General features: G+C 45.7%; 2 protein-coding genes across 2 annotated transcripts in view; one reads left to right on the top strand and one right to left on the bottom strand.

The window, feature by feature from the left end:
- Positions 1-8884, bottom strand: part of LOC141073913 (uncharacterized) — a 31732-nt gene extending 22848 nt beyond the window's left edge. The window contains exon 1 of the mRNA XM_073561451.1: positions 8855-8884. Within this exon, the coding sequence (XP_073417552.1) occupies positions 8855-8884 (30 nt within the window). The remainder of the gene's footprint in view (positions 1-8854) is intronic.
- A 333-nt stretch (positions 8885-9217) lies between these two features.
- On the top strand, positions 9218-23940 carry LOC141073914 (uncharacterized). Its single transcript, XM_073561452.1, has 4 exons — positions 9218-9419; positions 16175-16272; positions 16464-16554; positions 23286-23940. Exons 1-4 carry the CDS (start codon positions 9218-9220, stop codon positions 23885-23887), a joined length of 993 nt encoding a protein of 330 aa, XP_073417553.1. The 3' UTR covers positions 23888-23940.
- The last annotated feature ends 1633 nt before the right edge of the window (positions 23941-25573 follow it).

Genomic DNA, 25573 nt, shown 5'->3' on the forward strand with positions numbered 1-25573 from the left:
GCCCTGTGTGTACGAGGTGTACGGAGCGGAACCGTGTGTGTACGAGGTGAGCGGAGCCGTGTGTGTACGAGGTGTACAGAGCGGAGCCGTGTGTACGAGGTGTACGGAGTGGAGCCGTGTGTGTATGAGGTGTACAGAGCAGAGCCGCGTGTGTACGAGATGTACGGTGCGGAGCCGTGTGTGTACGAGGTGTACGGAGCGGAGCCGTGTGTGTACGAGGTGTACGGAGCGATGCCGTGTGTGTACTAGGTGTACGGAGCGGAGCCGTGTGTGTACGAGGTGTACGGAGCGGAGCCCTGTGTGTACGAGGTGTATGGAACCGAGCCATGTGTGTACGAGGTGTACGGAGCGGAGTCCTGTGTGTACGAGGTGTACGGACCGGAGCCGTGTGTGTACGAGGTGTACGGAGCGGAGCCGTGTGTGTACGAGGTGTACTGAGCGGAGCCGTGTGTGTACGAGGTGTACTGAGCGGAGCCCTGTGTGTACGAGGTGTACGGAGCGGAGTCCTGTGTGTACGAGGTGTACGGAGCCGAGCCGTGTGTGTACGAGGTGTACGGAGCAGAGTCCTGTGTGTACGAACCGGAGCCACGTGTGTACGAGGTGTACGGAGTGGAGTCCTGTGTGTACGAGGTGTACGGACCGGAGCCACGTGTGTACGAGGTATACGGAGCAGAGCCGCATGTGTACAGTACGAGGTGTACGGAGCGGAGCCGCATGTGATCGACGTGTTCACAATTGTGCATGTCATATTTGTGTTTTTAATCCTTTTTTTCCTTGCTTTGCATGGTTTGGGAGACCCTACCCCTCTCTTGCGTGACGTGCACATAAGAGCTGTCTCAGACCACAAGCCCATACTAGGGAGCGGCCTGTCTGAATCCTGTTCATATTAGACACTGTTAACATGTTCAGGTTTTTAATATATTAGATAGGGACTGCTTCGATAGGGGTTACCTTGATGTGGTGGAGCAGCTTGATGTACATTTTTTTGCGCAAAAAAAGTTTCAACTAAATACCCTGTATTTGTTATCCAGCACTTGCTGATTACTGCCATTTTTTTTTGCAGAGTATTTTTGCAAATCTGTCATTCTGTGTTTTCTTGTTGTATCTCAGTTAGTGGGTGGTGTGAGCATTGTCTGATTGACGTGTTCACAATTGTGCATGTCACATGCTATGGAGCGGCCTGTCTGAATCTTGTTCATATTAGACACTGTTCACATGTTCAGGTTTTTAATACATTAGATAGGGACTGCTTCAATAGGAGTTACTGTTGTGAGCTCATTTTCTCGTTCACCTTTGATGTCCGATGAACTCCCTCTGCTGGTGAAAGGAGGTGGTGAAACTGATTTGGATGGGAGAAACCTGTCACCTGAACAGGTGGATTGCGATTGGACATCCGGAATCTCTGAGTGGACATGAGGCAGCCGACGCCCTGTAGGGTTGCTGGTGATTTCTCTGCTCTGAGCTCTGGCCTCCAGTTCATTTCTTGTCTTCTAAAGCTAAGTTTTGCTCTGTTATTGTTCCATGAGATTTTGTCTGATTTGCTTAGTTTTGTGTTCTGCCAGCCCTGGCTGGGGCTCTACTGAATTTCCATTTTTGTCCCTGATCGGTTAAATCTCTTTTGCTCTGTCTTCAGAATATATCGGAGTGCTGATATAGGGATTTTGAAGTCTAGTGACTTCAGGGCCGTTTTTCCTATCAGACGTGTTGGGACATTTTTGGTAGGGTTTTTTCTGTCCTTTCCTATTTAGTTAGTTGGGCCCCATCGTTTACTCTCCTGTCTTTCTGTCTGTGTTTGTGTTTTCATCTGTTTTCACCGACAATACATGTTGGGGGCTGTCTATTGCTTTGGGGTCTGCTCTGGGGCAGTTTAGATTTCCCCTTTCTTTCTTTAGGCTTATTTAGTTCTCCGGCTGTGAAGAGGCATCTAGGACCACCGTAGGATCACTCCATGGCTACTGTTAGTTGTTGTGAATAGGATCAGGGGTCTGCAATCCGCTAGCTACCAACCTCTCTGGTTTTCTGGACTTAGCTTGCATTTTTGTTTTTTCCTCCTCCGGTGACTCAAAATAACAGAATCACCAGCCATACCACAGATCCTAGGGTACTCAATAGCAGGAAAGAATTGTAAAAAAAAAAAAAAAAAAGTGTCAGAATTTTTATTTTTTTTTAATGTATATTTTTTCCTCTTTTTCTCTGGGGCCGTAGGAGGAATATTTTCTTGATGGAGATTAAGCAATTGTCTGATCGTGTGGAGCAGCTCGCTGCTGAAGTGCGGGGAATTTCCGCCTATCTTGCTCATTCACATGCTGCTGAACCAAAGATTCCTACACCTGATGTATTTTTTGGGGATCGGTCTAAATTTTTGAATTTCAAAAATAATTGTAAATTATTTTTTGCCTTGAAGCCTAACTCGTCAGGGAGCTCCGCGCAGCAGGTTAAAATTGTCATCTCTTTGCTGCGTGGCGATCCCCAGGATTGGGCGTTTTCTTTGAAACCAGATGATCCTATTCTGACTAATGTGAACGCATTCTTTCAAGCTTTGGGGTTGTTGTATGACGAACCTAATGCCATTGATCAGGCTGAAAAGACCCTGCTGGCATTGAGCCAGGGTCGTGATTCTGCAGAATTGTACTGTCAAAAATTCCGAAAGTGGGCAGTACTTACTACCTGGAATGATAATGCCTTGGCTGCTCTCTTTCGGAAGGGGTTGTCTGAAGCCGTAAAAGATACTATGGTGGGATTTCCTGTTCCCTCTGGTCTTGACGATTCTATGTCATTAGCCATTCAGGTTGATCGGCGTTTGCGCGAACGCAAAGCTGCACGAGAGGTGTTGCCACCTGTTGAACAAATGTCTGAACCTATGCAATGTGATAGAGTTTTTTCCAGAGAGCAGCGTCAGGAGTTCAGAAGGCGTAATAAGTTGTGTTTTTTCTGTGGAGATGCCTCGCATATTATTTCTGTCCTAAACGAGATAAACGCTTTGCACACACGTTTTCTGTTGGGGGTGTTCAACCTAAGTTTCTTCTGGCTATTACTCTGATATGCTCCCTGTCCACATTTTCCGCCAAGGCTTTTGTGGATTCGGGAGCAGCCCTAAACCTAATGGACTTGGATTTTGCTAAACGTTGTGGATTTCCGATGACACCTCTGCAGAAGCCTATCCCTTTGAGGGGGATTGATGCTACTCCTTTGGCTAAAAATAAACCCCAGTTTTGGACCCAGGTGGTAATGCGGGTCGCCCCAGACCATCAAGAAAATTGCAGATTTTTGGTGTTGCATAATCTGCATGATACTATTGTTCTGGGGTTTCCCTGGTTACAGATTCATAATCCAGTGTTGGATTGGAAATCTGTGTCTGTGGTGAGTTGGGGTTGTCGGTGTGCCTTTAGTGAGGCTCCGGTGTTTTCCACCTCTCCTCAGTCGCATGATGTTCCTGATTATTTGGCGGACTTTTATGATGTATTTAGTGAGAATGAGTCTGCGTCTCTGCCTCCTCATAGGAGTTATGACTGTGCAATTGAACTGAGCCCGGGGTGTAAATTTCCCAAGGTTCGGCTCTTCAATTTATCTGTACCCGAGCACGAGGCTATGCGATCCTATATTAAGGAGGCGTTGGAGAAGGGTCATATTAGACCATCCTCGTCACCCTTAGGTGCCGGTTTTTTTTTTGTAGCCAAAAAGGATGGATCATTAAGACCTTGTATTGATTATCGTGCCCTCAACAAAATTACTGTTAAATATCAGTATCCGTTACCCCTGATTTCTGATCTATTTTCCAGAGTTAAAGGTGCTTGCTGGTTTACCAAGCTTGACCTCAGGGGGGCAAAAAAATGTACATCAAGCTGCTCCACCACGTCAAGGTAACCTGTTATGAATGAGTCACCGGAGGAGGAAAAAACAAAAATGCAAGCTAAGTCCAGAAAACAAGAGAGGTTGGTAGCTAGCGGATTGCAGACCCCTGATCCTATTCACAACAACTAACAGTAGCCGTGGAGCATTCCTACGGTGGTCCTAGACGCCTCTTCACAGCCGGAGAACTAAATAAGCCTAAAGAAAGAAAGGGGTAATCTAAACTGCCCCAGAGCAGACCCCAAAGCAATAGACAGCCCAAAACATGTATTGTCGGTGAAAACAGATGAAAACACAAACACAGATAGAAAAACAGGCAGCGCAAACGATGGGGCCCAACTAACTAGACAAGAATCTAGTATCTTCTCAACCTCATATTCCACATTACCTTCAACCAATACAGGGTCAGGAGGTGCCACCACAGGAACTACTGGCTCAACAAACCTCTTCAACAGAGACTTATGAAACACGTTATGGATCTTAAATGTAACAGGAAGAGCCAATCGAAATGAGACCGGATTAAGAATCTCCAAAATCTTGTAAGGTCCAATAAATCTAGGTTTAAACTTTGGTGAAGCCACCTTCATAGAGATATTCTTTGATGACAACCAAACCATATCACCCACCTTAAACCGGGGACCAATGGTCCTATGCTGGTTGGAAAACCGCTGGGCCTTTTCCTGAGAGAGAGACGGCGTTTAATACTCCGGAGGGACATTTTGAGTACCTGGTGATGCCTTTTGGGCTCACTAATGCCCCTTCTGTCTTCCAGTGCTTCATGAATGATATTTTCCGGAACTTTGTGGATAAATTTTTATCATCTATCTGGATGATATTTTGATCTTTTCCAGGGATTGGGACTCTCATGTGGAACATGTTCGGACTGTGTTCCGGATTTTGAGGGAGAATTCCCTGTGTGTCAAAGGATCTAAATGCCTTTTTGGAGTACAGAGGATTTCTTTTTTGGGATTTATTTTGTCCCCGTCAACTATTGAAATGTACCCGGCCAAGGTACAGGCCATTCACGATTGGGTTCAGCCCACTTCTTTGAAGGCCCTCCAGAAGTTTTTGGGTTTTGCTAATTTTTATCGGAAATTTATAGCAAAATTTTCTAGTATTGCCAAGCCATTGACTGATTTGACTAAAAAGGGTGCTGATGTGTTAAATTGGTCTCCGGAGGCTGTTTCTTCCTTTCAGGAGCTGAAGCGAAGATTCACCTCCGCCCCGGTTTTGCAGCAACCTGATGTCTCACTTCCATTCCAGGTAGAGGTGGATGCTTCTGAGATTGGTGCAGGAGCTGTTTTGTCCCAAAAGGATCCTGTAACTTCTAAAATGAATCCCTGTGCTTTCTTTTCCCGAAAGTTCTCTCCATCTGAACGTAACTATGATGTGGGGAATAGGGAACTGTTAGCCATGAAATGGGCATTTGAGGAGTGGAGACATTGGTTGAAAGGAGCTAAGCATCAAGTCGTGGTCCTCACTGACCACAAGAATTTGATTTACCTAGAGTCGGCTAAGCGCTTGAATCCTAGACAGGCTAGGTGGGCCTTGTTTTTCACACGTTTTGATTTTGTGGTCTCTTTTCTTCCGGGCACTAAGAATGTCAAGGCAGACGCCCTCTCTAGGAGCTTCTTTGCTGATTCTCCTGTGGTGACCAAGCCTGCTACCATCTTAGGCGAAGGGGTAGTTCTTTCTGTCATCTCACCCGATTTGAGACGTGCTCTGGAAGAGTTCCAGGAGGACAAACCTGAGCGTTGTCCCAGTTGAAAGTTGTATGTTCCTGACCAGTGGAAGAAGAGATTGATGTTTGAAGTTCATTGCTCTGTTTTGGCTGGTCATCCAGGTATTTTTGGTACTAGAGATCTGGTGAGTCGGTTTTTTTGGTGGCCCTCCTTGTCTCGTGATGTCAGGAATTTTGTGCAGTCCTGTGGGACGTGCTCCCGGTCTAAATCGTGTTCTCGCTCTGGTGGGTTGTTGATGCCTTTGCCTGTCCCCAAGAGGCCATGGACCCATATTTCAATGGATTTCATCTCTGATATGCCTGTCTCTCAGGGGATGACTGTTATTTGGGTGATTTGTGATAGGTTCTCTAAGATGGTTCATCTTGTACCACTCCCTAAGTTGCCGTCTTCCTCTGAGTTGGTGCCCCTGTTTTTACAACAGGTGGTTCATTTGCACGGGATTCCTGAGAACATTGTATCTGACAGAGGAGTCCAGTTTGTGTCTAGATTTTGGAGAACTTTCTGTTCCAGGCTGGGAATTCAGTTGTACTTCTCCTCTGCTTTTCACCCTCAGACCAATGGGGAGACAGAGAGACCAAACCAGACCTTGGAGTCATATTTGAGATGTTTTATTTCTGCTGATCAGGATGATTGGGTTTCATTTTTGCCCTTGGCCGAATTTGCTTTAAATAATAGAGCTAGTTCTGCCACTTTGATGTCACCTTTTTTTTGTAACTTTGGGTTTCATCCTCGATTTTCTTCAGGGCAGGTGGAGCCCTCTGCCTGCCCAGGTGTTGACACTTTGGTGGAGAGAATGCACCAGATCTGGGACCAAGTGGTGGATAAGTTATCTCTCTCCCAGGAAAAGGCCCAGCGGTTTTCCAACCGACATAGGATCACTGGTCCCCAGTTTAAGGTTGGTGATATGGTGTGGTTATCATCAAAAAATATTGTTATGAAGGTGGCTTCTCCTAAGTTTAAGCCTAGATTTATTGGACCTTACAAGATTGTGGAGATTATTAATCCGGTCTCTTTTCGTTTGGCTCTTCCTGTCACATTTAAAATCCATAATGTGTTCCATAAATCTTTGTTGAAGAGGTTTGTTGAACCTGTTGTTCCGGGGGTGGCACCTCCAGACCCTGTATTGGTTGAAGGTAACATGGAATATGAGGTAGAGAAAGTACTGGATTCTCGTCTGGCTAGACGGAGACTCCAGTATTTGGTTAAGTGGAAGGGTTATGGTCAGGAGGATAATTCCTGGGTCTCTGCCTCTGATATTCATGCCAAAAGATTGGTGCGTGCCTTTCATCGGGCTCACCCTGATCGCCCTGGTGGCGTACTTGAGGGTTCGGTGACCCCTCCTCAAGGGGGAGGTACTGTTGTGAGTTCATTTTCCCCTTCATTACTGAGGCCCAAGGAACTCCCTCTTCTGGTAAAGAAAGGTAGTGAGCCTGATTATCAAACATCTGAGGCTGATGATGATGACTGGCTGAGTGGAGTTACTGACTGGATATAAGGCTGCCGACGCCCTTCTGCCCTGCGGGTGATTTCTCTGTGGGATCCTTGGAGACCAGTCTGAATTCCTGCTCCTCTAAAGCTAAGTTTGCTTCTCGGCCTTTGGTGCTTTGACTTTGTTTTGTTTTTCTGGATTTCTGCCATTCCCTGCTGGGGTGTGCTGAATTCATTTAGCTCTGTCTTCTGAAAATACCTGAGTGCTGATTTAGTTTTTGAAGCCTAGCTGCTTCAGGGCCTTTTTCATATCAGCTTGTTGGCTTATGTCTTTGATAGGGTTTTGGCAGATTGCAGACAGCAGCCTTCCTGTCCTTTCCTATCTAGGTAGTTTTGGGCCCCATCTTTGCTCAGTCTATCTTTCTGTCTGTGTTAGTATTTTCATCTTGCTTCACCGTCATTATATGTTGGGGGCTGCCTATTGCTTTGGGGTCTGCTCTGGGGCAGTTTAGATTTCCCCTTTCTTTCTTTCGGCCTATGTAATTCTCCGGCTGTGATCGATGGGTCTAGGGCATCGTAGGAACCCCCCACGGCTACTGCTAGTTGTGTTGATAGGTTCAGGGGTCTGCAATCTGATAGTTGCCAACTTCTCTGGTTTTCTGGACTTAGCTTGTATTTCTGCTTTTGCCTCCTACGGTGACTCATTCATAACACCCTGTATTTGTTATCCAGCACTTGCTGATTACTGCCATTTTTTATTGCAGAGTATTTTTGCACATCTGTCATTCTGTGTTTTCTTGTTGTATCTCAGTTAGTGGGTGGTGTGAGCATTGTCTGATCGACGTGTTCAGAATTGTGCATGTCACATTTGTGTTTTTAATCCGTTTTTTTCCTTGCTTTGCATGGTTTGGGAGACATGCACATAAGAGCTGTCTCAGACCACAAGCCCATACTAGGGAGCGGCCTGTCTGAATCCTGTTCATATTAGACACTGTTCACATGTTCAGGTTTTTAATACATTAGATAGGGACTGCTTCGATAGGGGTTACCTTGACGTGGTGGAGCAGCTTGATGTACATTTTTTTTTGCGCAAAAAAAGTATCACCTGAATACCCTGTATTTGTTATCCATCACTTGCTGATTACTGCCATTTTTTATTGCAGAGTATTTTTGCAAATCTGTCATTCTGTGTTTTCTTGTTATACCTTGCAATGAGCCAACTGTAAGACAAAACCTGGAAAAAATCAACTCCGTGGAACAGAAAAGGGATCTGGTCTGAGCTGGACTTTAGGTTATTTATGAAAGAGGAAGAAATTGAGGATTTAAAGGACCAAGCAAGAATCTCTTGTAGGACAGACTGCAAACAACAGGCAGCATTCATTGGACATCCAGAGACCTGAGCATCCAAAGCTAGGACCATCCTGCAACCCCAAACAACCTATAGGCTTCTTACAAATTAACCCTCTTAGAAATAAGGATTATAATTACTATATAACCACAAAAATGGAAAAACAAAATTTAGAAGGAGTAAATGAGCAAAGCACAGAGCTGGAGACACAGGACACCTGGGGGTCAGACATGGAGACAACACATGGGCAGAGGAGCAGTAAAGCTAGGAAAGGAATCACAATCAGAGAGAAACCAGAAACTCTTATTGCTGATTACACCAAAGAGGAAGATAAAAGAAAAAACAACCTGCTATTCTACACAGATCAACTCTCGGCCTGGCACACCACCCTGTGCAAACATTATAAATATATATTTAAGTGCAACACTAATAATGGCCGGCAGATTAAAATCAGAAGCCAAGCAGATGATGACACCAACTCACTTACCATAAGCCTATACAACAATGGCACCGTCATGGTGCAAGGGACGAGGACAATCTGCAGCAGTTTGAAAACCATTTTACTCATATCAGAGAACAGGCACAAATCTTTAAAAAACAACCCCTAGAGGCCACTTCTAATGCTCACATCTCTACAGAGATCTCTAGGTTCAGCTCCTCAACCCCCAACACTTCACACCTCTCCCCTGAGGCCATCAGAGACTGCCTATCCCAATTAGAAAGAGAACCAGTCCAAATTAGGGAAGAGCTTCAAAGAAACTCGCATAGAAATGCAAATGACCAAGTAACAAGTGAGATCAATAAACTGAAATGTGAGTACAAGTCAGCTCTACAGAAGATAAGAGAAGAAATGCGTGAATTACAAAATGACAATGAGAGACTCAGAAAGGAGATCGCAGAACTAAAAACACAGACCCCTCACCATCTGACCCAGCAGGGGGCAAAGGAAGCAAGCCAGAGAGCAGACAACATGGCCTCCACTGACCAGAATGTGAAGATGCCAAATAACAGCACAACAATAACCAATACGACCAATCCTGAAACCAATAAAAGTGAACCAGAAACGAGAGAGATAGAAAAGAGAAGAGAACCAACCACCAGCAAAGCCAGCATCACAGACCCCCATCAGCGGCCACTTAACCCACCCCAGACATCACAAAGTCCTGACATTGTCCTAATAATGGACTCAAATGGGAAGTACCTAAATACACGATGGCTATTCCCAGGAAAACGGGTCAGAAAAGTTCACTGTGCAACTATTGAACAGGTGACAGAGGTCATCAGTAATCCACGGTTTACCAACCCAAACCATATTATCATACAAACAATCTGCCAGACCAGCACCAGCAGATCGCAGGACAACTTATCCAATTAGCAAAGACGGCAAAACTAAAATTCCCAGACAGCAAAATCATTCTGTCATCTCTGCTCCCAACAAAGGATATATCCAGGCAAACCACCCAAAGTATCAATATGGAACTGACAGAAAGGGTCAAGACTGTCCCAAACGTGACCCTGGCACAACACCTTTCCATAAACCACCATCACCTGTATGATAATAAACACCTCAACAAACAAGGGGTCAGCCTCCTGGCCAAAGAGCTGAAAGACATTATACTAAACAGAGGACCGAGGCCTGGACTCAACAGTGACCATAATCACACTGAAAGAGCCCCAACAATAAAAAGGCAGAAAACCCCAATCCTATCTCCAGAAGCTGGAAACAAAGCTCTTCACCCAAAATCAGACCATCAGAGGTGGAGACCTCCACGGAGGGGTCCACCGACCCCACACAGATACATGCAGAGCAGAGATATGAATGAGATAAAGACCCTGCTCAGCGCAATATGCAGGAAACTAATGTGACTGGATGGAACCAAGCACATCTACAGAACAGTCAGAAATCCAGTTTGATCTACACAGCTATACTCATTACAAGGTATATACACCCAAGATATATAGAAACATGACTTCACTTACAATCAGCAGCTGGAATATTCAGGGTCTCAACACCTCGACCTTTGGATGTAAAACAAATGACCCTGACATTATACAAAGACTGAGAAATATAGACGTTCAGATCCTCCTGGAAACATGGACCAGAGCCGAAAACGAATCTCTGGTGCCCATCGGATACAGGGAAATCTCTGTCCCTGCCCTGAAAAATAAAAACATCAAACAGGGCCAGAGCTCAGGAGGAATACTATCTGGTATAAAGAGGAGCTCCACCAGTACATCAAACCGGTGAAGAGAGGAGGCAGCCACATATGGATCAGGATCAGCAGCTCCATCCTCACCTCTCAGTCTGATGTCCACCTCTGCGCCACCTATATACCACCACCAGAGTCACCCTACTTCAATCCAGACTGCTTCGAGATCCTACAAAGAGAAGCCGCCCACTATCAGGGCCTGGGCAAAGTTCTCATCTTTGGAGACCTCAATGCAAGAACAGGGAGAGAAAACGACAGTACAGTCAACAAAAGTGGTAAAAAGCTCCTGAACGTATGTAGAAGTTTAGGACTTCATATTCTTAATGGACAAACCAAAGAGGACTCCTTAGGGAGGTGTACACTAAACTCCCATGTTGGGAGAAGTGTAGTAGATTATGCCATTACAGATATGAACCTGGCAAATATCAGCGCCTTCATAGTCTCCCCACAAACGCACCTGTCAGACCACAGCCAACTTCTTCTGTACCTGAAATCTACAGAGAAACCATCCACTCAAAAGCCACAGCAGAGTGGCCTCTTCACCCGGCCTCCATCCTAAAAAATGGCACAAAATGTCAGCATTAAAGTATAAAGAGGCTCCCAGCAGACCTGAAATACAGCGGATGCTCCACCACTTCTACAACTGAGTACCAGCCTAACCCAAAGGGAGTGAGTCAAGCTGCCAAAGACCTCAACAATATATTCTATGCAATGGCCAGACTGTCCGACCTTAAAAAATCAACTACAAGAGACCAAAATAAAAACAGATCAATGGATGGTTTACAGAGAATGTAAAGCCGTATGGAAGACCCTGAGAACAGCCTCAAACAAGAAACACAGAGACCCCAACCACCCGGGTCTGAGGGAAGCCTATGAAACTATACAAAGGTAGTACAAAACCATCCTCAGGAGGAAGAAGCAGAGTTACATCTCTACCAAGCTCAACCAACTCCAAGATGCCCTCCAAGACAACTCCTTCTGGGAACTATGGAACCACATGGGCACAAAAGACAAGAAAACGCAACATCCATATCCAAAATGGCAACATCTGGCTCCAGTACTTCAGAGACCTCTAAAAAGACATTCCAAAGGAAGAACTAAGCCAAGAACAGGAAAGCATAATGGCAAAACTAAAAGCAATGGAGGAAAAAGTAAAAAATTTCCAAAACCCCGTGGATACACCTATTACATTACAGGAAGTAGCAGAGAGAATCTCTTCCATAAGATGTAGAAAAGCCGGTGGCCTGGATGGAATCCTACCAGAAATGCTGAAGTACAGCCCACCAGAAATACAGGCCGCAATGGTTAAACTCTTCAATATTGTGCTAAGTGCCGGCTACTTCCCTCGTACCTGGAACCAAGGCCTCATCACACCCATCCACAAGAATGGGGACAGGTATGACCATGCCAACTGCAGAGGAATATGTGTCAGCAGCAACCTGGGAAAACTGTTCAACAGCATCCTGAACAAGAGGATCCTCAGTTTTCTCACCGAGCACAACGTCCTCAGCAAGAGCCAAGCAGGGTTCATGCCAAACCACCGCACTAACGACCACATCTATACCCTGCACAGCCTCATTCAGAGACACGTCCACAATACAAAGAACGGGAAGATATACGCCTGTTTCGTAGACTTTAAAAAGGCATTTGATTCGGTGTGGCACCCAGGCTTATTCCTGAAACTGCTGGAGAGCGGAATAGGAGGAAAGACCTACGATGTTATCAAAAGCTCCTACACCGAGAACCTCTGCAGTGTGAGTGTGAACGGTAGAAGAACGGCCTATTTCCGGCAGAGCCGTGGAGTCAGACAAGGCTGTAGCCTAAGCCCAATGCTCTTCAACATTTACATCAACGAGCTGGCTACCGCTCTGGAATCTTCCACAGCACCAGATCTAACCCTCCACGACGTGCAGGTGAAATTCCTGCTGTATGCAGATGACCTGCTGCTTCTGTCACCAACCGAGAAAGGTCTCCAAGAAAACCTGAAAATCTTAGAGAAATTCAGCTCCACCTGAGCACTACCGGTCAACGCAAAGAAAACCAACATCATGGTGTTACAGAAGAGAAAGAGAAAATCAGACCAGCACCCTTCATTTTTCCTCAACAACTGCGCCCTTACAGGAATGGACAAATATACCTACCTGGGCCTAGAGATTCACTGGTCAGGGAGCTTCAAACAAGCCATAGAGACCCTGAAAGACAAGGCCTGCAAAACCTTCTATGCCATCCGAAGGAAACTGCTATCTGAAGCCACCAGTGAGGCTCTGGTTAAAAATCTTCGAATCTATCATTGCCCCAATCCTCCTGTATGCCAATGAAGTCTGGGGCCCTCACACCTACCCAGACTGGTCAAGGTGGGATTCCAGCCCAACAGAAATATTCCACCTGGAATTCTGCAATCACCTTCTCCAAGTCCATCGGAGCACCTCCAACAGTGCCTGCCGGGCCGAGCTGGGCAGATTCCCTCTACACCTAACGATTCTAAAGAGGGCACTGTCATTCCGGGCTCACCTACAAAGGAGCAATCCAAGCTCCCATCACCATAAAGCCCTGACACATGTAGGTGAAACAGAAAAACCAGGACCCTCGGAACAGCTCACCCAAACCCAACCTGACCAGAACACCAATCACAGCAACCTAACAAAAGCCGGAATCAGGAAGATGGTAGACGAAGGCCAGGAGAGGTACGTAAGTGACTGGAAGAACGACATTATCAGCTCACAGAAACTGACCATGCACCAGAGTCTACAGAGAGACTACAGACTGGCCCCATATCTGGAGAGACTCCCGAACCCCAGAGACCGCAAGATCCTGAGCCGGTATAGACTCAGTGCCCACAGTCTGGCCATCAAATCCGGCTGACACAGGCAGAGCTACAAGCCCAGGGAGGAAAGACTGTGCCAACACTGTGAACAGGAGGCCCTGGAGGATGAGACCCACTTCCTGCTACACTGCTCCAAATACTCAGCAGTGAGGGACACTCACTTCAGGAGACTCTCACATCTCTTCCCGGATTTCATCACCATGGAGGAAGAGAAAACATATATCCTGCTGGGGGAGAAGAGAGAGCAGTGGAGAAAGCAGGGCAGTGTGTGAGCGAATGTCATAGACTGCGAGAAAGAGAACTATGATATGCCATGGACTTCTATAGCCCCTACCCTGGATCTGCCCCATGCCCCCCATTCACCTTCCCTATGCCATGGACTTCTATATCCCCATCCTGGATCTGCCCCCATCCACCTTTCCTACAACCCCTACCCAACATCCCTACAGTCCCTATCCCTATTCCCTTTTGTACACTTGCTTTGGCAAAAGTAATGTGTATTTAGTCCTGCCAATAAAGCTTCCTTGAATCTTGAATCGTGTACACAGGGGTCTGCGACCAAAGCTGGGGGTATACGGGTGTATACAGCGTACACAGAGGCGCCTGTGACCGAAGTTGGGGTATACAGGTGTATACAGCGTACACTGAGGGATCTGCGACTGAAGCTGGGGGTACACGGGTGTATACAGCATACACAGAGGCGTCTGCGACTGAGGCTGGGGGTATACGGGTGTATACAGAGCACACCTCGTACACACACTGCTCTGTACACCTTGTACACACGTGGCTCCGCTCCGTACACCTCGTACACACGCGGCTCCGCTCCGTACACCTCGTACACACGCGGCTCCGCTCCGTACACCTCGTACACACGCGGCTCCGCTCCGTACACCTCGTACACACACGGCTCCGCTCCGTACACCTCGTACACACACGGCTCCGCTCCGTACACCTCGTACACACACGGCTCCGCTCCGTACACCTCGTACATACACGGCTCCGCTCCGTACACCTCGAACACACACGGCTCCGCTCCGTACACCTCGTACACACACGGCTCTGCTACATCCACCCTGTAAACCCCTCCTGACACCACACCTAAATTTCCCCTCATCCAGCACCATGACAACCAGCACAGCAGAGGCCTGCAGACACTGAGGCCCCTGATCATGTGACCCCTGACTCCTCCCCTCCTGTGACCTCATCACAGGTCCTGTGCGCACAGAGCAGCTGTAGAAATCTCCGGCCTGGGGGTCTCACCAGACTTCGCTCTTTTCTTGCAGGGGCCGCAGTGGATTTCATCCTGGATCCATAGAGCTGAATAGAGGAGCGATGTTCCTTCAGTCTGATGGGAATTGATGGTGACGTTTGTCCAACGTCCACGTTACCGAGTAAATCCCCCCAGGACTGCAGCCGGTAAAGACCCCGATATCCACAGGTGTCCCCTCTAATTGGGGGAAAGGGATAGGAAAGCCTCTTATCCCGAGGGGAAACCCTGTACATGGAGACATCGGCCTCAGATCTCTCCTGTCCTGTTCTTCCAGAAAAGCCTCAAACTTCTGTGTGTGACTCAGAGCTGAGATCTAACGTGAGAGAAGATTACAGTGCGGGGAAGACGGGAAACCTTCATATAGACGGCCGGTGGGGATGGAGGCAGTGACCGACTCTGGCCAAATCTGTCTCTAGAGCCGCAGTAGGAGATGAAGATGTCGTCCTCATCATGAAGGAGTTATTTCTCATGTCGCGTGTAATGAATATCTCCTGCAGTATTGCTAATGCTGATTCCAGTGTCGGTAATGAGACGAGAATTAGCGTTATGGAAGATGAGTCTATGAGGAACGTGTTCAGCTGCCGACTCCGAGGAGGAAACTGCTTGTTGTCTGTGGCCTAAATATATAGGTTTTATTAGTAGATGTCAGGGAAGAAAACTAAACCCTGTAAGATAATAAATCTCCTCATATGTTTCCCTTATTATCTCCAGTAATTGTATTATTACACAGGATTCTTATGATGTTACATCGGATCATCTTCTTCTCATTCAGGTCTCTACAATATCGGATCCTCTCAGTGAAGATCTTCTACAAAAGAGAATTTTCCTGATTTACCCATCAAGGATGGATATGGACAGAGACAAGATGGCGGAGAGGATATTACACCTCACCCTAGAGATCCTCTTCCGTCTCACTGGAGAGGTGAGAGATTCTGATGACGTCACATTACATCATTCTTATCTATGGGAATAACGGACAGAACTGGAGAGGTGAGGACTCTGGAAATGTCTGTAGTGAGATTTATTAATGTGTCTCTCCATAACCAGGATTACACAGTGGTGAAGAAGACCTCTAGTGATCGCTGTCAGGACCCTGTGTCTGAGGGATGGGGAAGACCCCTGAGCCCAATCACGGGGCCTCCACCTCACACCCTGATCCATGAGGACATCAATGACCAGAAGATCCTAGAAATCATCTACAAGATGATTGAGCTGCTGACTGGAGAGGTGACACTGCTGGGACATTATACAGTAACACTATGAAGGGATCGGGGGATGACGGTATCATTGTATGTGTCAGGTTCCTATAAGGTGTCAGGATGTCGCTGTCTATTTCTCCATGGAGGAGTGGGAGTATTTAGAAGGACACATAGATCTCTACAAGGACATCATAATGGAGGTTCCCCAGCCCCTCACATCACCAGGTAATAGGACTAAATACACACGGCCTATAATTATCTGTATGTAGAGAATGAATTCAGTCCCTGTATGTGTTTCCTCCAGATCTATCCAGTAAGAGGACAACACCAGAGAGATGTCCCCGTCCTCTTCTTCCACAGGACTGTAACCAAGAAGATCCCAATGTTCCTCAGGATCATCAGGTAGATGGAGAGAAGGTGTCAGGAGATCTATGATGTGTAGACGGCTGTGAAGGTCTTGTGCTCAGTCTTGTTTTATCCACCAGTATTATGTTTTATACTTGTGTAATGAGAACGGAGGAGATGGCAGGATTAGAGCTGATCATAGATAGGACTTCTCCATCTGTCTGTGACTTTTACAATATTTGTTTCAGGGTGAAGATCTGACCCATATTAATACTACAGAGACATATGTGAGAGATGATGAGCGGTGTAAAGAGGAGATTCCCACATATGACTACCCAGGTGAGTAGTAACCACTGAATGCAGAGAAGTCACAGATTCCTCTCAGTCACCGGCTGTGGCTGCTTTATCGGTGGTGTAGTCCGGCCGTATTACCATGACCACCATTTTGCCTCTAGACCACAACATTCTCCTCACCCAAAACTGTTCAAATGACTTTGGGCATTGAAAGCCCTTTTCTATAGAACTTACCACCTGGAGGATGCACCTACCCCCTGGGATTAGTGTGAGGGTGATCCCTTAAAGCGAGATCTATATGATTGCTTGTACTGATCCAATATAGGCCGAGTGTGCGCTTAAAGAGTCACACTAAGCACAGAGTTAGATGTCTACTCCTTTCTCAGCAAAGGCTTGCACACAACTGAAGTTTATTCTCAAGACAAAGAGACAGGAGATGGGTGTCACACAATCTTCTGAGTAGCCAGTGTCAGTCTATGATAGGTCCATTTCAGCTTCACTTCCATATATGGTATCCAGTATCTCAGCTTCTGCATTCCAAGGATTCCTTCCAGGGTGTTGTCTGAAGACACAGACGCCATCTTGGTACACCATATCCGAACTGACTTATATAAGGTTTAATAATTGATTTCATTAGCCATTCTCTCCTTCACATTAGGAGACGCGGACCGTTACCTGCCCAGATTTGTAACTATAAAGTCAAATGACAGCGTACGTAGAATGTGCTGACAAGATAGAAAATCACTTGAAGAAAAATATTATGCTGGGCCTGTAAGAGAAAGCGGAGGGTAATGATGCTGTTGGCTTCCTAGATCCCTGAGATCTTATCATAGTAACATAGCAACATAGTTTTGAAGGGTGACCTTATGTCCATCCAGTTCAGCCTATTTTTAGTGCAGCTGTTCTGCATTGTTGATCCTGGGGAAGGCAAAAAACCCACACAGTAGAAGCCAATTTTCTCCATAGGGAAAAAAATTCCTTCCCCTAAGGCCTCTTTCACACATCAGGTTTTCGCCGTCAGGCGCGATCCGGCACTTTTGACAAAAACCGGATCCGGCGAAATGCAATGCCGGATCCGGGTTTCCCCCCCATTGACTTGCATTTGCGCCGGATCGGGCCGGATGGCCATGCGTTTCATTCGGTTTTCGCCGGATCCGGCAATGTGTCGCAATCCGGCATCTGGAAAAAACGGCTACTGTAACGTTTTTTGTCTCCGGCGAAAAAGCCGGACACGCCGGATCCGGCGTGTCCGGCTTTTTCACACAATGAAAGCCTATGAGCGCCGCAATGCGCCGGATCCGGCGATGGCCGGATCCGGTTTTTTGGGTCTGAGCATGCTCAGTAGCTCTGCCCACAAGACACATATATAAAAGCATGACAGTGGGACCCTCAGCCACACCCAACATGCCACTCAAGACAGCAACCAGACGCAGGAGAAGGCAGGAGACCACTGCAGCACCATCAGCACCACCACCACCACCCCAAATGGAGCAGCATGCTGAACAACGGGAGGGGAGTCCAGCAGCAGATGAGAGAAGGTAATTATCAAATCCCCCATTCCTCAAAACTAGGGCCAAGGAATATCAAGATATTCATTGGCCCTTTGTTTCTCTTTATTCAACAGCCGCCCAAGAGATGCAGCAACAGCACCCACAGCCATGGAGTCTGGCCAGCAAGAGGACAGCACATTTTCTTCTGGGAGCCCTCCCTCGCATCGTCAGCGTTTGACGGTAAGTTTTTATTTCCAAAATCTATCATCTCTGTAATATGTGTCTATTCATTGCCTTTTATTTCAAAACAGGAATCACAAGCTGAAGAGGAGCTCTGAGAAGAAGAAGGAGGGGTTGTCAGACACCTGGAGTGGGCTCACAATTGGTAAGTTTTTTGCATCAAACGCAGAAACACAACATCACACTACACACAACACATAGAAAACAATGTACCGCAGACCTCACACAGCAAACAAATGCCAACATCCAAACACATAAATTTTTTTCTTTTCTTCTCTAGTCTTCCCAATCTGGTGCTCGGCCAAGAGGTCCTCGCAGTGCCTCCCAGGGTCGTCGGCGACAGCAACGCGGTGGTCACCAGCGTGTAAGTATAATATTTAAGTGAAATTTTGGTACACTTTTTATTTCATGTCTTAAGTGTGGTGACTAATTTTGCTATTTTTCTCTTTTACTTTAACAGCCTTCACAGCGTGCTCCCGACTCGGACGGTGAGGATGGAGGAATTGATGTGGACCACCTCATCGATCTCGTCAGAGAAAGGGAGCCGCTATGGAATATGGCTGACCGCCACCATGCTGACCTGATTGTTACCCGACGACTCTGGGAGGAAATCTGTTCGCTCCTTGTGGCCCGCTGGGAGGACCTCGGTGCTCGGGCCCAGATTAAAGAGCGGAAGTATATACAGTACCGGTTGCTTGATGTAAACCAGTGTTTCCCGAACTCCAGTCCTCGTGGTCCCCACGGATCATGTGTTCAGGATTTCTATTTACTATGGAAATCCTGAAAACATGACCCCTGGGGACCATGAGGACTGGAGTTTGGGAAACACTGATGTTGTATACTAACCACTTTGTCCTTTCTCGTTTCAGGGGAGAGAATTGTGAAGCGGTGGCGGTCTGTGAGGGATCGTTTCAAGAAGGAGTTCAATAAAGAGATGCGGGCCCCGAGTGGATCTGGAGGACGCAGGAGCAAGTACAAGTACGCACAAGCCCTGTCGTTCCTCCGGGATACAATTGTCACCAGAAGGTAAATATTACACACCACATGTAAAAAAAAAATGTTTAGATGTAAAAAAAAATTTTCAGCCAGGGCCATACCATGTCACTATTTTAATTGTTTTTTTTTCTCTTTATTCCGCAGCACGGTGAGCAGCACTCGGGAGCCTGCACGATTGGACCCTTCTGAGGCGATCCCTGAGGAGACCGGCACCGAGGGACACTTCGACCGCCCCGGTACATCTGCACCTTCCCAGCCTTCCCACACATTCAACCCATCTGTCCCATCCACCAGCACAGGAGCATCGTGGCCGCCTACATTACATGAAGCTGCTGGTGAGGAGATCGATTTCCCTTTACCCCACCCTTCTGCCCCTGCCACCTCTAGTACACCTGCGGGTACTGGGCGGCAGCGGCAGAGGGGTCAGGAAAAGACTTATGAGCCATAGTTCTTGCATCTGAATGCATCTTTCCAGAACTGTCTAAAAGTCTTGTCAGAGCAAATCTCCGCAGGCTTTCAGCAGATCAACTCCAGCATTCTGGAGGTGAAGACACTTCTGCAAACCATGCATTCAGAAGCAAGATCTTCGCCAAACCACACCTTTTTCAGGTCTGTTGTGGAGCGCATGGAAACGCTCTCTCCTAGCCAGCAGATGCATGTAATGCATTCATGCCACGGTGCTCTCCAGCAGGTTACCTCCCAACCTCCTCCTCCCACCCCAGTAGTTCCTCCACCTGCACCCCCTCCAGCCACTTTCCATCCTCCCCCTCCTATTACGTACCAGCCACCTCCCTAGTACCAGCAACCTCCCCAGTACCAACAACCTCCCCAGTACCAGCAACCTCCGCAGTACCAGACATCTCCCCACTTCCAGCAACCTGCCCCGTACCAAACTCCTTCCCCGTACCAAACTCCTTCCCCGTACCAAACTCCTTCCCCATACAACTTGCCATCAACATCATCTGCTCCTACAGTCCCTGCCCAACCCTCCACTCCACCGCCCACCACCTCTTCTGCCTCCCACATGTCCACCCATTCTGTAGCTTTTTCCACACCTTCACCTCTAACTGTTCCTTCCCCACCACGATCCCAGTCCTCTCTCCACACTCCCAGTGTCGAAGTGTCCCGCAGCCCCTCCAGCAGTATTTCCACCCCACACTACACAGATTTGTAATGTGTGTTTTGTAATAAAAATGCCCAGTTTTTTTTCAAACCTTTATTAAAAAAGTTTTTTGCACTTTAAAAACATTTTACAAAAAAAAAATATTTTAAATAAAAGTTAAATTATCGTTTCACAATGGTTGTCTGTCATTTCTTTCTGCGGCGAACTATGTTTAAAAAAAAGGTTAAATACAGGGTATTTCAAAGGTAAAAAGGTATTCAAAACCAGGTACAGTATATAACTGTGGGTAAATTTTAGCTTTTTGCCACAGTTGTGTTCCTGGTTGCGTTTGAAGCAAAGTATTTCACCTAAAAAGTTGTGTTTATTGTTGGTGATTTCCTAACAATGTAGACAACTTTTGTTAAAAGGTGAAATACTTTGCATAAAACACAACCAGGTACACACCTGTGGCCTAAAGGTAAAAAAGAGACCATGACAAGATAGCCAACTTTGGTTGGCAAAGGTATATACTGTTGGTACAGAAGGTACACAAGTTTGGTTAAGGGCACAAATCTTTCACACTCTGTCATCCTGCCAGTGTACTCTGCCTTGAGGTGACATAAAGTATAGTGCAAAATTGTCCCTCATTACTGAAACCGTCACAGAACTTCTAGTGGTAATGTCATGGTAATCTTGCAAGGTGGTTTCTTCAGAGGTGTCCTCAATGGAAATGGGTTCCTTGCAGATAACAAAATTGTGGAGTACCACGCAAGCTTTGATCACCTCGTCAACAGTTTCTGTCTTGAGGTTGATCGCAGTCAATAGGACCCGCCATTTGGCTGTCAGAATACCAAAGGTACATTCAACCATTCTTCTTGCTCTTGTGAGGCGGTAATTAAAAATGCGTTTTGTTCTTGACAATCCTCTGCTACCGTACGGTTTCAAAAGGTGTTCTGACAGCTGGAAGGCTTCATCCCCTACACAGACAAATGGCATAGGTGGACCAGATGTTTGCGGCAGCGGTCTAGGGGGTGGGAACTGGAAGGTGTTTCCATACAGTTTACGCCCCATGGCAGACAGTTTGAAAACTTGAGAGTCATTGGAGCGGCCATAGGCCCCAATATCAACAGCAATAAATTTGTATTCCGCGTCAGCGATGGCCATGAGGACAATTGAAAAATATTTCTTGTAATTGAAATATTCCGATCCCGATCCGGCTGGCTTTACAATGCGGATATGTTTCCCGTCCACAGCGCCCAAGCAGTTGGGAAACTGACATATCTGTAGAAACTTTTCAGAAATTTCAATCCACCTCTCTGTTGTGGGCTCTGGTAAAAACTCTTCAGCTAAGGAGTCCCACAGTGCACGGCATGTGTACTTCACAATTCCAGATATGGTGGAAATCCCGAGTCTGTACTGGAAATGCAGTGACGAAAGGGATTCTCCAGTTGCAAGAAATCTGTGGGGAATTAAAAAACAATCAATTAGTTTAAAATCACAGCATTACATACCAAAACTGAGCTATAACACTTGGAGATACAAACTACCACCAACAAGATTGCAGTGAAAGTGTGCTCTGATGCGATCATATCCAATAAATGTGGCTTACCTTAAAGTCACCATCAGACGCTCTGCGGGTGAAACAGAGAAGCGGCAATAGGTGTCCGATTTTCTTATGAGGTGTGCAATGCGCTCCACCAAGTAATCAAAATTCTCCATTTTTTCCGAACATATGCGAAAAATTTCTCCGGGTTTCGTCTAAGGTCCATGCAGAGTGTAGAATAGACCCCACGCGTCATTCTCTTGGCTGTGATGGGGTGGATCCACAAACGTCGTCTACGATGCCTGATGCGCTGCTGTCTCGCTCTCTCCTTCTCCAGAACAATCACCCTCAAACGATTCGCCTCCGCTGTAAAATCCGCCAAATCCTTCAAAATATTTCCAATCACAACATCCATCTTCGCCAGTAACTTGCTCTTCTCTCCAACCTGCACTTTCTCCTTTACAACCTGTCAAAGAAGGGCTGTAGGAACACGCTATATATAGTTTTCCAGTAGCCAATCCCGTTCGGAAGGCCACAAGGGACGATTTTAAAAACCGGATCCGGCGTAATCCGTCGAAAAACGGATCGAAAACCGGATGAGACGGATTCGGTTTTGGCTATCAAGCACAAGACGGATCCGGCAGAAAACCGGATCCGTCACATCCGGTTTTACTAAACATTTGCCGGATCCGGCGCTATGGCACGACGCCGGAACGCGCCTGACGCCGAAAACGTGATGTGTGAAAGTAGCCTTAAACGAGGGGTACCAGCAATGTAGACCACGTGTGTAGGAGAAGTGAATATTTTGATTCTACAGCAACTTTCCGGAAATTAACACGCAGTGGATGTTGGAGTGGAAATTACACATTTGCCATTTTCTTACCCAGCACATAGTGCCCAAATTGTTCTCCAGGAGACATCGCAAATTAAGTGGGTTCTTCTCACTATAATATTACTAAATACAGGGATCCTAAATGTTGTTTGCGCACACTGCAAGACTCCGAAGTGAGAGCGGATTTTGCTGGATTGGTTTATGGAAACCTTGTTGCTTTTCAACAGCCTTTGAGCCACTAATAGTGCGGGAACCTCTGTTTTTCCATTGACAGATGATGGACCTGAGTGGGGACTTGTTTTTGTGAGATGAGAATTGGTATTATTTTCATCTACATATCATTAATTGGTTTCTTTATATTTGACATTTGGGAGGCAGAATGAACAAACAGTTGAACACCGCACACTACTGGCTCATCCAACAAGGTTTTCTATTAGACTGTGAACTGTCATTGTCTTGGTAAATAATTAAAGCTTTTACATAGCTTGCCATTTTTATTGACAGTTTATGTAGAAATGTTCAAAAATATAAAACTCAAGGATATTTTATTAAAAATGTTTTTTATCTTAGCAGATGACTGTACCGGGAGATCAGAGGGACAGCTGACATCTTCAATTTTTAAATCTGATCATCTTGAGATCCTTCAAGATACAACTAAAGTGATTGCTGTTACTCCAGATATATCATCATCCATTCACAGCAAAGATCTGTCATCGGATCCTATGAAACAGGTCCCATCTTCTGATTCATTACTGATTACTGAGGAAAATCAAAGTCACAATAGAGGCAATAAAAAACAAACTGCTCCTAAAGCAAATAAATCATTTACATGTTCAGAATGTGGGAAATGTTTTAACAAGAAATTTCATTTTGTTACTCACCAGAGAATTCACACAGGGGAGAAGCCTTTTTCATGTTCAGAATGTGGGAAATGTTTTGCATATAAATCACTGCTTGTTACTCACCATAGAACTCACACAGGGGAGAAGCCTTTTTCATGTTCAGAATGTGGGAAATGTTTTAACTGTAAAGGGAATCTTACGCAACACCAAATAACCCACATAGGGAAGAAACCTTTTTCATGTTCAGAATGTGGGAAATGTTATAAGCGTAAAGGGAATCTTGAGCAACACGAAACAACCCACATAGGGGAGTTGCCTTTTTCATTTTCTTAATGTGGGAAATATTTTACTTGGAAATCAACTGTGAATAAACATCAGAGACGTCACATAGGGGAGAAGCCTTTTTTATGTTCATAATGTTGGAATAGTTTTAACCAAAATTGAATCTTCTTAAATGGGTTTTCTCTTGTCATTCCTCATGTTTGCTGACAAAAGGATAAAACTAAACATTATTAATTCCAAATGTAAAACTATACCCATAATTCACCCCCTGAAGGTTAGTCAGTAGGTGATTAATAGAAAAAACATATACCCCACATCTCAGTACATAGGGTGAGGTGACGTATACACACTCACTCTCCAAGCCTCTCATTTCTATGGGTTTCATCGTTCTCACCAAAGGCGACTCATCAGGAGACTATTTAATATTGACCTATATAACTAAAATCATGTATCATGTTTTCCGAAACAGTCAGAAAACTAGCCACATATAGGCAGACCCCAGACCTCAGACTATATACTGTGTAAGTTTATAAGCCACTCCAGTGTCAGGAATAGATAGTATGTGACAATACAGCATAATTCTTGTGTTTTTTCTCCTATAGTGACTGCCCTAGTTTGGTAATGTAACTGCTGTTAATTAGTATTGAAAAAACAATCATAGGGTCCCATTAAAATTCAATACTTTATTAAATACAAAAATATAAAGACGGGTACGGTACAATGGTAAGGGCAGGGAATATTGCACACACCTAGTGGTCACACAAGAAATACGGGCATCCGGACCAAGCGCCTCTGCAACTACACATGTATTACATAAACAATGTAAGGTGATGTAGGCTGCATTAACATACAAATAATTAATCATATGGCACGAATAGAATCTAATTGGCACCAAAAGCAACCACCCATCATAATGATGTAAGGACACATGTACTATAGTAAGAGCGAGTGCTCATATAACAAAATGCATTGTATTACAAGGACAGCCGTCCATAGAAAGAGTAGAAGCATGCTAAGCTGACTCCCAGCAGTTGCAGGTGCAACTCGAGCAAATATACTAACACTTCAAGCAGCCAAATAATCAAGCATCATCAATGCAGTACTATTACCTGAAAGTGACAGGAGGTGTTGGCAGAGGAGCTGGACCGTCAGCCCTTCCCCGACGCGCGTTTCGGAGCGAACAAGCTCCTTCCTTGTCCCGGTCCCGCTCCTCTGCCAACACCTCCTGTCACTTTCAGGTAATTGTACTGCATTGATGATGCTTGATTATTTATATGTTAATGCAGCCTGCATCACTTTACATTGTTTATGTAATACATGTGTAGTTGCAGAGGCGCTTGGTCCGGATGCCCATATTTCTTGTGTGACCACTAGGTGTGTGCAATATTCCCTGCCCTTACCGTTGTACCGTACCCGTCTTTACATTTTTGTATTTAATAAAGTATTGAATTTTAATGGGACCCTATGACTGTTTTTCAGTGTTTTCTTAGCATGCTTTTTGCAGTTGGCCCTACACGTATCTATTAATATACACATGTTTGAGTGGCAGGTGGCAATTTGCCTTATAATTATTATTGATATTATTTCCCTCATACATGGGTTATGTTTGCCACTATTTGCTTATATCTTGTTAATTAGTACTGCAGACAAATTGTTCTAGACGGCCCAATTTGTACCACTCAGGGAAACCTTACCTGCTCCAAAGGTCATTTGCAGCTTCTAACTAATGGCCATGCT

This window comes from Dendrobates tinctorius, unplaced genomic scaffold, assembly GCF_039654945.1.
Source record: "Dendrobates tinctorius isolate UK_male_01 unplaced genomic scaffold, ASM3965494v1 ptg000320l, whole genome shotgun sequence".
Taxonomy (NCBI): domain Eukaryota; kingdom Metazoa; phylum Chordata; class Amphibia; order Anura; family Dendrobatidae; genus Dendrobates; species Dendrobates tinctorius.